Source organism: Syngnathus acus, chromosome 10 (assembly GCF_901709675.1).
Source record: "Syngnathus acus chromosome 10, fSynAcu1.2, whole genome shotgun sequence".
Lineage (NCBI taxonomy): Eukaryota > Metazoa > Chordata > Actinopteri > Syngnathiformes > Syngnathidae > Syngnathus > Syngnathus acus.
In genome coordinates, this window is record NC_051095.1 from 800,158 (window position 1) to 815,236 (window position 15,079).

A 15,079-nucleotide genomic window follows, 5' to 3' on the forward strand; every position below is an offset into this window, starting at 1 on the left:
GGTAAACTCATTTCCGGCTTCACCTTACCGCGTTCAGGGGTCAAAGTTGAACGTGCCTTTGTAAAGCAATAAATGCTGCGAGGTCTAATTTCAAAATGTTTCATTTCATATGAAATTCGTGTTCATAACAAATGTTTCATTGAACTCAAGCTGGTCTTCCGTTTCAGAGTTTCTGCCTCTCTTAAATTCCTTGAGTCCTTGTTATGACTTGATTCTCACTCAGACAGTAGATACAATAATAAACAACGAGGTGGGAGATAGAAAACCTCAAACAACTCTTAAAGTATGATCCCGTCATTCTACACAATAATTATTTGAAAATATCTGACAACATAGAAATACATGTATAAAATCGATACTAGCCGTTTGGTATTGACGCGATACCGATCCTCACATTCGTATTGATTATATCGATACACGGATCGATCTGCACAGCTCTCGTCAACCACTCGGACAAAAATAAGCGGTAGAAAGCACAGCTGCATGTTTTTAAATGTTGGGAGTAACAGAACATTGTGTGCTAAGCACTAGTTGACAGAGCACTCTTTCCAGGAATCACAAAACAAAATGGACTTTTAATCACTGCCACTGTCGCTGTCATCTACTTCTTCTTCTTCCTCCTCCTCCTTTTTCGGCGGCTCCTCGACAAGTCCCGAGAAAAAGTCGCTTTCTCCCATAGCTTTCTTGGAAAGCGATTTCAGGCGTCCGTCCTTTTTCTTCCTCTTTCGGTACTCGTTGACGGTGGCGGTGGCTAAAGAGGTGATGTCCCAAAACTTGATGAGCTGGTCGTGGGCACAGCTGAGCAGGAAGCGAGAGTCCCAGCTTTTAGCAAGCTCCTCGATAGGTTCGCCAACGTGCTGCCCGATGCAGCCTATGACGCGGTTCGGGAAGATGTTGATGGCTCTGATGGGCAGAAAAGTTACAAAGATACCGCGCGGTCACACAAATGCAGTTTAAGATCAGGGGGTGTTTGAGAATATTTGCCATTTACCCAAGTCAAATTCCTTGTTTGGCACGCTCAGACATGGCGAATAAAAAAACTCTTGAACGCACTCTATACGGGTCACCGCCCCGCCATACTGTAGATGTTTTGATGATAGCTCTAATAAAAAATAAAATTAAATTAAATGGCGTGCAGTTATGAAAGTGCAAAGATACTCACACCGAACGCTAGGTTCAACAAAATAGCAGGGCTCGCAAAACGAAGCGAGCATTAGCGCTGATAACGAGCCGACGTTAGCGAGCCGCTTCGCCGGTAGCGCAACACTGAATTTAATAGTTTGACGTTTGATTAAAAATGAAAAAGAGGTCATGTTTAATAAGCTGCTATTCGTACGCTAATTTCCGTGAGAGCCTTAACGACAATTTGCATGAGCGTTTAGTTCGCAGACTTTGATTAGTTGAGTTTCTACGGCTGGGTTGAACATCTCTGCGTTCAAAATAAATAATGTCGAATGTTTCCGTTTGACATCCAAGTGTAATGAATGGAAGGGTTTCAACTGACCGGATATAGCCGTCAATGGAGGCAGCGCATAGGATGTTATCGTTGACCGGGGCGATGCAGTCCACCGACTCGGCCTGTAGGGCGAAACGATCGCTGGTGGCGCCGAAGCCGTTCCAGTTGAAGATGTAGATGGTGCCTTGGCTAGAGCCGCAGACCACTTTCTTGCCTCGTTTCATCAGCGTCACCGAGGTCAGATCGCCGCTCTGGTACTCGGACAGTAAGTCAAAGCGCCGCCTCTTGATGTTGAAGACGCCCATGGTGCCGTCGCCACTTAACAGCAAAGGAGGTTAGCGCCAGTCTCCAAACTAGTCATGTCAAATCTCACCTGGTTGTAAGCAGGATCTTTTTAGCCTCATCTACAGCCATGTCACTGATGTAGTCCTCATGGTGCTTCAAATCCATGATGGCCGAACCTTTCCTCATGTCCCACACCTTTAGGCAAAAAAAATGTATTCATACAGTGAACGTCGTTATCGCACGTGACCGTATGAACAAACTTTACAGCTTTGAGATTGTCCTGGCTTTTGTACCTGGTCTCAGGACCACATCCTGAAGGTCTCAGGACCACATTTTGAAGGTCTTAAGACAATGCTCCAAATGTTCAACCGTGACATGATTTTGACATTTGATTTGACTTGTGTCGACATAGCCTTGTCTTGTCTCACACAACACGAGTCCCTGCTTTGGTGTCAAAATGTTGAGAACCACTGCTGGCTGACCTTGAGCGTGCCTCCGTCGTCTCCAGTCGCCAGGATGTTGGCGTCTACCAGCAGCAGACTATTGATGGGAGCGCCGTGCGCGCCGCGGATCCTGGTGACCAGCCGTCCTTGCTCCACGTCCAGTATGTGGACAGCCTTGTCCCTGGATACGCTGTAGAGCTTCTCGCCGTCCTCGGAGAAGCGCACCTGGCGGCAGGACTTGAGGTGGTGCCCGGAGGACCACAGCTCGCGGTTCTCACCTTCCGTGCACGAGTAGGAGAAGGCGTACACGTCCCCGTCCACGTCCCCGCACACCAGCAGGTCTCGGCTCGGGTGGACGGCCACCGTGTTGGCGGCCGCCTCAAGCTGAATGTCCTGCGGGGTGTCCAGGATCCTCGGCTCGGCCGACTCGTCTTCGTCGTCATCCGAAGTCAAAGCACCCGCTTCGATCCGGGAACTCGCAGGGTCTGCATTTACGTCTATTTGTGACGTTGAAGGCGCTCCAGCGTGTTCCACGGAGGCTGCCATGTTGTGGCTTGTTTGGTTTCTTCTTCTTGCGATGTTTACCGGGCTGTTAAATGAAAGGTTTGTGTACTCTACCGCCACCTACTGGTATGGTGTCATCCATCCATCCATCTGTGAATCCGGTGTGGTCCACTGTTGACGGTTGCGCCAGACACAACAAAATAAACAGTTCCGAGTCGTTGCTATTAATGATCTTGACACAGATTGTTTTTGACTGAAAGTTTTAATATGTCGGCAGTCGCGTTCGTTGGCTCTTAATGTTGAAAAAAACCGGAAGTTGCTTTTGAGTGACGTGTGCGGAGCTTGACGCGAATCTGCTCGGATCGCTGCGGCTCATCCCTACATCGCGGCTTTGTTCGCCGGCCGGGATTGTTCCATGCAGGTTTGTTTGTTCCTTCTCGCTTTTCGAGTCGAACGGAGGAAACTAAACGGGGGTATTGTCAAGAACCGTTCGTCCTCAAGAAAAATGTTTTGGGAGAGTGCACTTGTCGCTCTATTTCGAGGATGGAGTGCGTGTCATAATGAAATGGCGGCCAAGTCCGCTTCGATGACGGCCGTCATGTCATCAGCTGCTTGTGTTGTGCGTGTCAGTGAAGCCGAGTGGTGCATTGCGGTGGGAGGGGGGGGGGCGGCCAGGTGCCCGATGACGGGGTAGGCGGTGTCAATAGCGACGCGACGCTCCTGTGTGATGTTTTGACGGCGTCATTTTCGGCCTCCGTCCAATTGTCTCATCGACAGGTAAGCTGACTTTGGGGTGTGGAGACACCCTGGATTGGTCGCAGGCCGGCCAAACATCAGGCCAAGCCATCCTTGTTGTTGTTCTTACTGACATCACATTTGATCCAGTTGCGCACTAGCGAAGCAGAACCAAATTGAATCGTTCCGCTTTCAAATGGAACGCTCCTTGAAATGTGCGTCGCCCCGGCCTGGGCGCCGCCTGACACGTCAATGTTCCCTTTTTTCGGCAAGTATTGATGCCAGGCGGCCATGTCCACCATGGTGTACCCTCGAGAAGAAGCCCTGGAGCGTCTGAGCCAGGATGAGATCGTGGTCAACACCAAGGCCGTCATGCAGGGCTTGGAGACGCTGCGCGGCGAGCACGCCCAGCTCCTCAACTCTCTTCTGGACTGCGCCCAACCGCCGGCCGTGCAGGAAAAGTCGGGTGCGCTCCGCAAGAGCATGGAGGCCATTGAGCTGGGCTTGGGAGAAGCTCAGGTAGGCCGCCCTCCATCCCTCCCGCCCTCCCTCCCTCGGCTTTGGCTGGCCGGCGCTGAGCCGAGCGGCCGTCTTGTCGCGGCAGGTGATCATCGCTCTGTCGGGCCACCTGAGCGCGGTGGAGTCGGAGAAGCAGAAGCTGCGCGCGCAGGTGCGGCGCCTGTGCCAGGAGAACCAGTGGCTGCGCGACGAGCTGGCGGCCACGCAGCACAAGCTGCAGCGCAGCGAGCAGAGCGTGGCGCAGCTGGAGGAGGAGAAGAAGCACCTGGAGTTCATGAACCAGATCAAGAAGCTGGATGACGACGACGCAGCTGTGGCCTCGCCCGCCGACGACAAGAACCAAATCCCGGGCGGTGAGACGGCCAAGGACAGCCTGGACGACTTGTTCCCCAACGACGACGACCACGGGACGGGTATGGCCGCGGCTATCGGACCTCAAAAGCTCCGACGGCGGTTGACAAATGTATCCTTGCACGCATGCAGCCCAGCCCAGCGGCGAGGCGGCGGCGCAGCAGGGCGGCTACGAAATCCCGGCCCGCTTGCGGACGCTCCACAACCTGGTGATCCAGTACGCCTCGCAGGGCCGCTACGAGGTGGCCGTGCCGCTCTGCAAGCAGGCCTTGGAGGACCTGGAGAAGACGTCGGGACACGACCACCCCGACGTGGCCACCATGCTCAACATCCTGGCTCTGGTCTACAGGTGCCCCTACATTGGCTTTTCTATCTCCCGCTTGAGCGACGAGACCCGCTGAAGTATTTTCTTGTGCAGGGACCAGAACAAGTACAAGGAAGCGGCACACCTCCTCAACGACGCCCTGGCCATCAGGGAGAAGACGCTGGGCAAGGACCACCCGGCGGTGGCGGCCACCCTCAACAACCTGGCCGTCCTCTACGGCAAGCGGGGCAAGTACAAGGAGGCCGAGCCGCTGTGCAAGCGTGCGCTGGAGATCCGCGAGAAGGTAGGACGGCCGTCTCCCCGCTAGGGAATTTCTCCCCGTATACCCAAAACCCCCAAAAATGGAGCAACTCCTGTTTGCAGGTGTTGGGCAAGTACCACCCGGACGTGGCCAAGCAGCTCAACAACCTGGCGCTGCTGTGCCAGAACCAGGCCAAGTACACCGAGGTAGAGTACTACTACCGCCGCGCCCTGGAGATCTACCAGTCCAAGCTGGGCGCCGACGACCCCAATGTGGCCAAGACCAAAAACAACCTGGTGGGGGCGCCCTTCCATGGGCTTTTCTCGTCCTTTTGCTCTGGGCTCTGTGTGAGGCTGCCGCCTGTGTTGCCCGCCCGCAGGCCACCTGCTACCTCAAGCAGGGGAAGTTCAAGGACGCCGAGACGCTCTACAAGGACATCCTGACCCGAGCGCACGAGCGCGACTTTGGCTCCGTCAACAGTAAGGCGCCTACCCAAAGCCTTTTGGAACTGGGCAGAAGAAAACCCTCAAATCCAAAAACTCCCAAAAAAAGTCATGAGCACACCAAAAGACCTCAACAAAAAAAAAACACCAAAGAATATCTTGGACATCCCCCTCCTAAAACATTCCCATACAAACCAAAAATTGTAAACACAAAAATGACCACAAACTTGAAATCTCACACAAAAAAACAACAACCGTACTGTTCAATCATTTGAAACAGCTTGTGTGTGTGTGTGTGTGTGTGTGTTGCAGACGAAAACAAACCCATTTGGATGCACGCCGAAGAGCGAGAAGAGAGCAAGGTGGGCGGGCGGGCACAATGGCGCAGCAAGTTGTAAAACTTTGAATCATGTTTCCTTTTGCCTGCCAGGCCAAGCAGAAGGAGGCCGGGCCGTATACCGAGTACGGCAGCTGGTACAAGGCCTGCAAGGTGGACAGGTGAGCGGGGGACCAGGAAGACGTGTTTTCGAATTTCATTGCTACCTTGAATGGGGACATATTCTTCATCCATCCATCCATCCATCCATCCATCCATCCATCCATCCATCCATCCATCCATCCATCCATCCATCCATCCATCCATCGTATTGCTGCCGTGGCGACAAGTCTCCAGCTTTTTGTTCTTGTCCCAGCCCCACAGTCAACACCACCCTGAAGAGTCTGGGTGCCCTCTACCGCCGCCAGGGCAAACTGGAGGCGGCTGAAACGCTGGAAGAGTGCGCCAGCAAGTCCCGCAAGCAGGTAGTAAAACAAAGGAGAGACGCTCGGCAAGATGAGGCAGAGTTCCCCAACTCCGTCCCTTCCTCAGGGCTTTGACGCCATCAACCAAAGCAAGGTGGTGGAGCTGCTAAAGGACGGAGGAGAGCGCCGGCACGGCAGAGAAGGCGGGAGCAGCTGCGCCGCGTCCAAGGGCGAGAGCGACGCCGACGACTCTGCCGAGTGGAACGGGGTCAGTGCCGGCCATTCGGTCCAAAAGAGCGCGACTCCTCAAATGCAAAATTCGCACTTTTAGGACGGCAGCGGCTCCCTTCGGCGCAGCGGCTCCTTTGGGAAGATCCGCGACGCGCTGAGGAGGAGCAGCGAGATGCTGGTCAAGAAGCTTCAGGGAAGCGGACCTCAAGAACCGCGCAACCCGGGGTGGGTCAGCCAGCTGGCCACAGCTAGTGGAGCACGCTAGCAGGCCACAGCTAGTGTCGCACGCACGCTAGCAGGCCAGCGCTAGTGTAACACGCTAGCAGGCCAGCGCCAGTGTAGCACGCTAGCAGGCCAGAGCTAGCATAGCACGCTAGCAGGCCAGAGCAAGTGCATAACGCTAGCAAGCCACAGACGTTAGCATGACCACAATGACCGTGATCATCAGGCTTGACATTTTTTTTTCCCCCACCAGAATGAAGAGAGCAAGCTCCCTCAATTTCCTTAACAAGAGCGCAGAGGAGACGGCGCAGGTGAGCACGCCAACTCCCAAAATGTGCCAGAATGCTAAATGGATGCTAGTTGCACACATACTGCTAAAGCAAAGTTTTTGGGTTTTTTTTTAGGACGCCAACTCAGGCCTGTCAGACTGTCGGGGACTCAGCGCCAGCAACGTGGACCTCACAAGACGCAACTCCCTAATTGGCTAAATACAAGCTTGGAGGCGGGGCTCCGGGGGTGGCGCACATCAAGCTCGCTTTTTGTTTTCCTTTTCGTCCACACACTGACATCACTGTTGTCCATACCCACTCGGCATGTGAACACGGACGCCTCACGGCCCAAACGGTAGCCTCGGCTTTGGCGTTGCCACGACGACGCGTCACTCACCACGTCGCTACGATTAGTCGCTCGCTTGCCGTCAGCTGACGGTCGCTTAGAATGTGGACGCGGCTTCAGAACAGGACAACTAGCGCTTGTTGCTGTACAAACGTAGCACCTTCATGAATGTCATACAATTGCATCCAAGCAGATTAGTTCTTCTAGACACTTAGTAGGAACATCTCCGCAAATCAATAAACGCGCTTGAAGATGCTTCAATCAATTAATAAACATGTACCAGGGCTTGTTTGTTTACATTCTGGCACTGGGCTCAAGGGCCATGTTGTTTTTTTAATGAATAGATGGGTCAGGTTAATTGCAGATGAGGTAAAAAAAAAAAAAAAAAAGTTTTAAAAAATCTTTTTTGACAATTGCTCTGAAAAATATATTTTTTTTAAATTTACCAATAACTACTCATATTTTAAACAAAATAAATGAATATTTAAAATGTTACTTTTTTTTTTTTTTTTTAAACCAGATGGCCCAAACTCAAGCGAGATAATTAAAGTACAGCTCTGGAAGAGAAATGAGACTCATTTTACGTGAGCATTCTATACTCATTAGCAAATAAGTCAAAAAAACATGCTTAATGGAGCAAATTAGAGCAGTTGTGGGCATATTTTGTCCAAAACAAAGACAGGCATGCTGCTGTGCGGTAATGGTTCAAATGTGACAAGTTTTTTTTATTTCAAGTTTTGTCATTTCCAAAAGCTTTGGTGTCGATTTGGGGCGGGGGGGGGAGGAGGGAGCACAACCAAAGGTCACATCAGCCCATCAGAAACCTTCCTGCCGCATCTCATTAAGACTCCCGGGGGGAAAAACAAAAAAACCATCCACTTCTCATCATTCCCTGTGCCGCTTTATTTACACCTGTAGCTACCCACAATGCTTTTCTTCTGATCACATCACTGCTATGTTCCCTCCTCCAGACCCACTGTGCAGCGCTGTGTGTTTGTGTGTGCGTGTCTCAAGTTGTGTGTGTGTGTGTGTGTGTGTGTCTATGCATGTGTGTGTATAAATAGGCGGCTGCACAAGTAGAACAAACACGAGTTGCAGGAGTGGCCAAGCCTCCTGGCGGGCCTTACAGGTCACTCTCGCCGTACAGAGCGCTGGAGAAGGAGATGTAGTCCAGCGCGCCGGTGGGACTGTCGGAGCTGACGTAGCGCGTCATGCGGCTGATGCAGTACTCGGCCTGCTCCGGCGGAAGCTCGCGGCGGAGCTCTTCCACCGTGATGTAGTTCTGAGTTGGACGGGGAGCAAGACAAAATTCAAAGTCCTTGGCTGGATATCATGACTGCTAATGTTGCGTTGGCAATTGGTCATTTTCGTCATTCTGAAATGACCAATCTCGGGCTGCCCGACTCAATTGGCAAATGCAGAATTTGTGAAATTTCAAATAATCAAGGGTTATATATATATATATATATAGAACAAAATGTAAATAAAAAAATCATGGGTTATATATATTAAAAAAATGGCTAGATAAAACTGGTCATTGATAAATGACTGAAATTTAAATTTAAGGCTGGGGGCAAAAAGTTCCAGCCCAAAAAATAAAAATCAAGGGTTATCTATATATTAAAAAAAAAAGCTAGATAAAACTGGTCATTTCTTAATGACTGAAATTTAAATCTAAGGCTGGGGGCAAAAAGTTCCAGCCCAAAAAATAAAAATCAAGGGTTATCTCTATAAAATAAAATAAAAAGCTAGATAAAACTGGTCATTTCTTAATGATTGAAATTTAAATCTAAGGCTGGGCGCAAAAAGTTCCAGCCCAAAAAATAAAAATCAAGGGTTATCTATATAAAAAAAAAAAAAGCTAGATAAAACTGGTCATTTCTTAATGATTGAAATTTAAATCTAAGGCTGGGGGCAAAAAGTTGACTAAATCCACTGTCAAAATAAAGTCCCGCCGACATAAAAAGCCACTGGACTACTCGTGACTATAGCACCTCTAGTGGTGGGAAGTTGGTACTGCAGTCAATGAAATTAACCTCGCAGTTTTTAAATACAAACAGTATTTTGTTAGTGAGGCAATTTTTTTTCAGAGCACGCTGACAACCAGCCTGAAAAATCCTAACCGCGGACGTACCTTGTCTGAAGCCAGAATCTTGAAGGAGGCCATGACCTGCTCGGCGGTGTCGGTTTCGGCCGTTTCTCGGGTCATGAAGTCGATGAAAGCCTGGAAGGTGACCACGCCGGTGTTGTTGGGGTCCACCAGGGTCATGATGCGGGCAAACTCGACCTCTCCCTGTGACACACGGAAAGCATTGAGCAAGTCCAAGTCCAAGTCCAGCGTACCGGTCGAGACTCACCAGGTCGTAGCCCATGGAGATGAGGCAGGCGCGGAAGTCGTCGGGGTCCATCATGCCGTTTCTCTTCTACGGAGACAAAGAGTGAGCGACGGAATATCGCTAGCGCCCGTCGAGGCCTCGCTCACCCTGTCAAAGTGGTTGAAGGAGGCTCTGAACTCGTTGAGCTGCTCCTGGCTGATGCCCTTGGCGTCACGGGTCAGGATCTGGTTCTCCACCTCGTTGATGGTTCTGGCGATGGTGGTGAGCAGCTGCTCCCAGCCAACGCGGATGTGCTGCGGAGCATCCCGAGGGAACTCAGCGGAGAAGAAAAAAAAACGCACCCGCACGGCCCTCCCCTCGGCCACGTTACCTCCATAGTGTAGTTGGTGTGCTTGTTGTCAAAGATGAGCGACTCCTGGCTCAGCTGGTGGTCGCCTTCCAGCTTGTCAATGTTGGACTTGTAGTTGATGATGTTCTGCTCGTACTGCTTGAGACTGTTCATCTGATCCTCCAGAGAGCCGGTGATGTCCGCGGACACGTGGCTGATCTCCTGCGTGGGAGCGACGAAGGTTTTTGAGAATAAAAGTTTTGACCGGACGAATTGAGCGCCAGCCAGAAGCGTTACCTCCATCTTGGTTTGTATCCAAGGTCCGATGATGTTGGCTTGGGCGGCAAACTGGCGCCTGAGCCGCTCGTTGGCCTGCTGTCGGGCCACTTCTTCTTGCAGCATTTGGTCTCTGAGGGGCACCAGGTGTTTCACCTGCGCACCGACGGACATCACGCCACGTCACAAAGAGAGCGCGGGATGACCGAGCGCCTGAACTCACCGTGTCCCACTTGGTGCTGATGTCCTGCTGTGACAGGTTGGTGTACGGGTTGATGCCCGACAGCTTGATTCCGTACGTCTGAGCGATCTTCAGGATCTCCGTGTGGATGCCCAGCGTGGCCATGCGCTCCTTGTCGGCCTCGGGCAGCGTGGCCTTGAACTGGTCGTGGGCGGTGATCAGACTCTGCAGAGGCGGACGGGGAGGAGCAAAGGTAGCCAGAAGATGGAGAACCCAGACCTCTCGGCAGGGCTTTTACTGGAGTGTTTGGGCACCTGGATCTCCTCGATGCTGTGGACGATGAACATGTCCTGCAGATCCTCCATGGCTCCATCCATCCAGTTGTTGAAGGGCGCCGCCCTCTTGGCGAACTCCAGGTACAGTTGGTCGATGGTCTCCCACAGCTTCTCCACGCGCTGCGGAGAGGCACCGTCGGGGTTACGAAAGACGGCGGCCACCTGGAGCGAGGGAGATGTTGTAGTACCTCCAGGGCGTCCCGCCTCTTCTGGGTCAGAGTGCCCAGGTTGTCCCACTGGTCACAGATAGCCTGACAACGGGCGTTGACGGTGGCGGCGTCGTGGTAGTCCAGCTCGCTGGAGCGTGAGATGGAGAACGCCAGCGTGAGCAGCCAAAGTTCAACCTCCGACGGGACGGGACGTCTTTGTCTTACTTGAGCTCCTGCGCGATGGCGGCGATCTGCTCCACGCGATCCTGGTGAGCGGCGAGGTCACTCTCAAAGGCCTCGTGCTTCCTCATCAGCGCTCGGATCTCCATCAGATTGGCAGATTCGTAGTCCTTCTTGGAGAGCAGGTCCTCCTTACCTGAAAGGGGCCCGAGATTGGAACCACCTCGGCAAATACGCCGTCGCCGGACGCGCACCGACCTGCGGTCCACGATTCGTGCATGGTGCACTTCTGCTTAAACTTTTCGGCCAGGTGGTCCAGCCTCTCCAGGCGGCGGATCTCTGTGAGGAGCCACTCCTCGTAGCCCTTCTCCACCTGCTCCAGACCCTTCCAGGCGTTGGCAATGTCCTGCGGGACGGAGACGACGCCGAGCGTTGACTCGCGGATGGCTCACGTCGCAGGCGGGCGGGCGGGCGGGGTTGCGTGTGGCGGCGGCGCTTACCGACACCATCTTGCCCTCGGAGGGCATGAAGGCGGGTCTGTTGCTGAGCCTCAGTTTGGTCTGCAGGGTGTTGAAGTTGATCTCCAGCTGACACTTCTCCTGCACTCGCGGCGGTTTGTGCACACGGCGGTAGTCGCGGAAGTCCTCCAGCTTCTGCTGCATGGCGCGCATGGTGTGCTCGGCCACGCGGTTCTCCAGCCAAGGGATGGTGCGGCGGATCCACTCCAGAAGCTGCGCCAGACATTTTGCTTGGGACCACAGCCCGACACCAAAAGCAAGCAAGGATGCGGCCGGGCGCTTCTGACCTCACTGGCCAATTTCTCGTACTCCTCCATCAGCTTCTCGTTCTCCTGGTTGACCGCCAGGACTTTGCAGATACGGTTGGCGGCCGTCTCGGCCTGACAATCAGAGAGCGGACGGGCGGCGTCAGACGTGGCAGCTAGCCGCGAGGGCGCCACCCGCTCCCACGCGCGAAGCGTACCTGCTCGGCACCGGCGAAGGCGTGGTAGAAGCAGGACACGTAGGTCATGATGGCCTTCTCGTCCGGTTTGGGCGTGTTGACAATGTCTGAAGGCCACATCGATAGGAATGCTGGCCACCTTTGCAAAATGTTTGAAATGAAAAAATGGCATGTCAAGCTCACCTTCAGCGTCCAACATCTTTGGGATGTCCAGGAACTTCTCAGCCACTTCGAAGGCTGTGTTCAGATTGCCAATGGGATCGTCCTACGGGCGAGAAAACGGGGATCGTGACAACCTGAACGGCAGGAGAGACGCTTCCACTGTCCTGGAGGGAGGAGCTCCGTGGAGAAGAAAAGAAAGGCAGGGAGGGAGGGAGGGAGGAAGGAAGGAAGGACGGAAGGAAGGGAGATAGAAAGGAAGGGGTATAGGACAGAAGGAAGGAAGGAAGGAAGGATAGAAGGAAGGATAGGGAGCAAGGAAGGAAGGAAGGAAGGAAGGAAGGAAGGAAGGAAGGGAGATAGGACAGAAAGAAGGAAGGAAGGATAGGGAGCTAGGAAGGAAGGAAGGAAGGAAGGAAGGAAGGAAGGAAGGAAGGAAGGAAGGAAGGAAGGAAGGAAGGAAGGAAGGAAGGAAGGGAGATAGAAAGGAAGGGGGATAGGACAGAAGGAAGGAAGGAAGGATAGGGAGCTAGGAAGCAAGGAAGCAAGGAAGGAAGGAAGCAAGGAGGATAGGGAGCTAGGAAGGAAGGAAGGAAGGAAGGAAGGACGGAAGGGAGATAGAAAGGAAGGGGGATAGGACAGAAGGAAGGAAGGAAGGATAGGGAGCTAGGAAGCAAGGAAGCAAGGAAGGAAGGAAGCAAGGAGGATAGGGAGCTAGGAAGGAAGGAAGGAAGGAAGGAAGGAAGGAGAGTCACCTTTCTCAGTTTGGAGTAGTCAATGAGGTCGGGTCTGTGTCTGTGGATGAGGGCGCACAGAGCCAGGCCGTCCTTCCAACTGAGAAAGCGCAAGACCAGGAGGAAACCGTAAAGAAGGGAAAAAGGGGGCGCACATTTGCACTAAAGAGCCCAGCCCGCCAACTCACCTGATGTGGAAGTTCTGCACGTTGACGTTCCTGTAGGGAGCCGTCTTCCTCTGACACCACAGCAGCAGACCCTCCTTGGCGGACGTCTCTGCAGCCACACAAAAAGGCCACGCCCATTTCCAGGCCCATTCCGAACATGATGGCGTGAGAAGACGGACTTTTACACACCTTCAACAGAGATGTCCTGGATGGCGAAGCGCAAGATGATGGTCCAGATCATACCGAGGGTCATCTTTACGTTGCCATCAACGATTTCTGTGAGACAGCACACACGAGTCTCATTCCGAAGTCCGGCGGGGTCGGCGCCGGCGCCCCGTCAGCCCGCTCACCCTCTGCGCCGATGGACACCAGCTTCACGCCTTTGCTGCAGATGAAGTCCAGAGCTTTGTTCACGTTGGCGATCTTGTGGAAACGCATCTTTCCTTTGTCTGGCTTGGGAAGCCTCTCGCCTGGCACGCGGGCGGGCGGGCACACGCAAAGTCAGCCGAGGCCCGAGCTTCACTTCGCGCGCTGGCGGACGCCCTACCTGATATGACCTCCAGGAGCAACATCAACTTGAGGCCATTCCTGAAATCCTCCTCAATGTTCTCAATCTGTGTGCCGGCTTTCCTCAGGTGGGAGTTACACCAGGCTGTGAAAGTCTGACACACACACACACAAAATATAGTAGACATTCGCCATCAAGGCTCCAATCTGAAAATGTCGTCGTCGTTTGGCGACCGGCCACCACTTGAGAATGATTGCACAATAAGACCAGCCATGAGGTCGAGTGCACTTTTTTTCGGTCCACAATGTCGTAAGTGACAAAGGCACGTCAAACGCTTTACAGTACGCCCGGCCCGTTTTGGATTTTCTTTGGGGTGACACGACACCCGATTGAGGTCACTGGCTTGCATTCAAAGGGGGGGGGGGGACAGCCCTGGCAGGTGCGGGGCTCCTTTTGCTACGCATGACCAAATTTAGACAGACTCCTAATGCAGCCCTCTCAGGCCACTAGGCCAAAATATACGTGTGTGTGTGTGTGCGGTAGCTCAAGGTGCATGGAGGCTAAATCGGAGCGCTATGGGACACCATCAGACAGCTGAGAAGGCGAGATTCCTGAGGCAAGCTCTAAGGGGAAGGAATGGATCGGGGAGGATGACGAGGGCGCGCAAACACCCCCTGCTAGCATGCTAATTGCTAAACGTCGTATGAAGTCACCCGCCCCCACCCTAACGGAGTCACACCTGTTGCTTTCTCAAGTCTTGTTATGAGGTCACTTCAGCAGCATCAGGCCCCTCCCTGATGTTTATGTCACTTGAGGGGGGCTCCAAAACCAAAGCAAACAAACATGGCCGGCCGGGAGCTTCGCTTTGCGTTCATTCCTTCGCAACGTCTGGACGGAGCAGGATGAAGGGGAGGCGTAGAGTCGGCGGTGGGCGGGTAGATTTGGACATTTGGGAAAGCACGATGATGAGGGAGTATTTTTAGGAGGAAGCCAAACCATCTGCCGGTGTCTCTTAGCCACTTTGGCTAATCTGGTCTGCAGCAAACAAGCCCCGCCCCCTCCTCGCCTCGCCGTGATGTCATCGATGCCGCGTTTGAGTCGGGAGCAGGTTGCAGGTGCGCTAATTGGAAGGCCGCTGCTTGAATCCGGTATCCGTGATGTCACAAATTAGAATGAGCTCACAGATGCGTTAATTAGCCATGACATCACGAGAAACAAAAGTTGAGTCGTTTTAGGTTGACAGAGGCTGAAGGCGTGATTATATTTAGACGCTCCTAGCAAGGCAGGGGGGGTTGTGGAATTGCTTGTGTGTGTGGGGAGGGGAGGGGGGGGGGCAAGTGAAAGACAACACTGAGAAAGTTCCAAGGCCAAAAATATCCTCACGGCCAAGGCTTGGCGCCAGGAGTGCCAAGAAAAAGAACACGTTTTAAGAAAAAATGAATTTGAAAAAGTCTTACACACACACACGCATGTGCGGGAATGCATACACACACTCTCACAAAGATGCACACAGTGAAGGTAGAGGTGTGTACCTTCCTCTGCTGTTTCTCCCAGGCAGGGTCGAGCAACATGTCACGGTCCCAGTCATCCTCCTGGGTCATGTAGGTCTGCTCGTGGTGGATGGTGTACGTCATGTGGCTCTCCAGGGTCGTCAT

General features: G+C 53.0%; 3 protein-coding genes across 5 annotated transcripts; 1 reads left to right on the forward strand and 2 right to left on the reverse strand.

The window, feature by feature from the left end:
* Positions 1-85: 85 nt before the first annotated feature.
* On the reverse strand, positions 86-2,753 carry wdr55 (WD repeat domain 55). Its single transcript, XM_037260769.1, has 4 exons — positions 2,224-2,753; positions 1,830-1,936; positions 1,505-1,774; positions 86-903 (listed from the first exon to the last, which is right to left on the reverse strand). The coding sequence occupies exons 1-4, from the start codon at positions 2,728-2,730 to the stop codon at positions 576-578; spliced, it is 1,212 nt and encodes a 403-aa protein (XP_037116664.1). The 5' UTR covers positions 2,731-2,753; the 3' UTR covers positions 86-575.
* Positions 2,754-2,847: 94 nt separating this feature from the next.
* Positions 2,848-7,397, forward strand: LOC119128379 (kinesin light chain 2-like). 3 transcript variants are annotated; one of them, XM_037260735.1, is made up of 14 exons: positions 2,848-3,109; positions 3,697-3,942; positions 4,028-4,355; positions 4,426-4,642; positions 4,712-4,901; positions 4,982-5,155; positions 5,239-5,338; positions 5,615-5,664; positions 5,733-5,800; positions 5,995-6,103; positions 6,171-6,315; positions 6,375-6,499; positions 6,750-6,807; positions 6,901-7,397. In XM_037260735.1, the coding sequence occupies exons 2-13, from the start codon at positions 3,715-3,717 to the stop codon at positions 6,780-6,782; spliced, it is 1,767 nt and encodes a 588-aa protein (XP_037116630.1). In that variant the 5' UTR covers positions 2,848-3,109; positions 3,697-3,714; the 3' UTR covers positions 6,783-6,807; positions 6,901-7,397. The 3 variants fall into 3 exon arrangements, with proteins under 3 accessions (XP_037116630.1, XP_037116628.1, XP_037116629.1); XM_037260733.1 differs by having other exon boundaries at positions 2,851-3,109; positions 6,171-6,311; XM_037260734.1 differs by lacking the exon at positions 2,848-3,109 and adding an exon at positions 3,374-3,465 and having other exon boundaries at positions 6,171-6,311.
* Positions 7,398-7,990: 593 nt separating this feature from the next.
* Positions 7,991-15,079, reverse strand: LOC119128370 (alpha-actinin-3). Its single transcript, XM_037260718.1, has 21 exons — positions 14,957-15,079; positions 13,464-13,578; positions 13,267-13,386; positions 13,106-13,192; positions 12,938-13,025; positions 12,771-12,849; positions 12,040-12,121; positions 11,878-11,963; positions 11,702-11,794; positions 11,397-11,627; positions 11,155-11,302; positions 10,942-11,092; positions 10,756-10,864; positions 10,547-10,687; positions 10,275-10,457; positions 10,073-10,207; positions 9,818-9,997; positions 9,594-9,740; positions 9,469-9,534; positions 9,246-9,404; positions 7,991-8,393 (listed from the first exon to the last, which is right to left on the reverse strand). The coding sequence occupies exons 1-21, from the start codon at positions 15,077-15,079 to the stop codon at positions 8,235-8,237; spliced, it is 2,682 nt and encodes an 893-aa protein (XP_037116613.1). The 3' UTR covers positions 7,991-8,234.

Excerpts from the sequence above, each read along its gene's own strand:
- wdr55 (XM_037260769.1), bottom strand. The coding sequence starts at position 2,730 with ATGGCAGCCTCCGTGGAACACGCTGGAGCGCCTTCAACGTCACAAATA. Across the intron at positions 1,937-2,223 it reads ACGACGGAGGCACGCTCAAG|GTGTGGGACATGAGGAAAGG; the intron begins GTCAGCCAGCAG and ends TTTTGCCTAAAG. Across the intron at positions 1,775-1,829 it reads AAGATCCTGCTTACAACCAG|TGGCGACGGCACCATGGGCG; the intron begins GTGAGATTTGAC and ends TTTGCTGTTAAG.
- LOC119128379 (XM_037260733.1), top strand. The coding sequence starts at position 3,715 with ATGTCCACCATGGTGTACCCTCGAGAAGAAGCCCTGGAGCGTCTGAGC. Across the intron at positions 4,356-4,425 it reads CGACGACGACCACGGGACGG|CCCAGCCCAGCGGCGAGGCG; the intron begins GTATGGCCGCGG and ends GCACGCATGCAG. Across the intron at positions 4,643-4,711 it reads ATCCTGGCTCTGGTCTACAG|GGACCAGAACAAGTACAAGG; the intron begins GTGCCCCTACAT and ends TTTCTTGTGCAG.
- LOC119128370 (XM_037260718.1), bottom strand. The coding sequence starts at position 15,079 with ATGACGACCCTGGAGAGCCACATGACGTACACCATCCACCACGAGCAG. Across the intron at positions 11,303-11,396 it reads CCGAGGGCAAGATGGTGTCG|GACATTGCCAACGCCTGGAA; the intron begins GTAAGCGCCGCC and ends TCCGTCCCGCAG. Across the intron at positions 10,865-10,941 it reads GCCATCGCGCAGGAGCTCAA|CGAGCTGGACTACCACGACG; the intron begins GTAAGACAAAGA and ends CTCACGCTCCAG.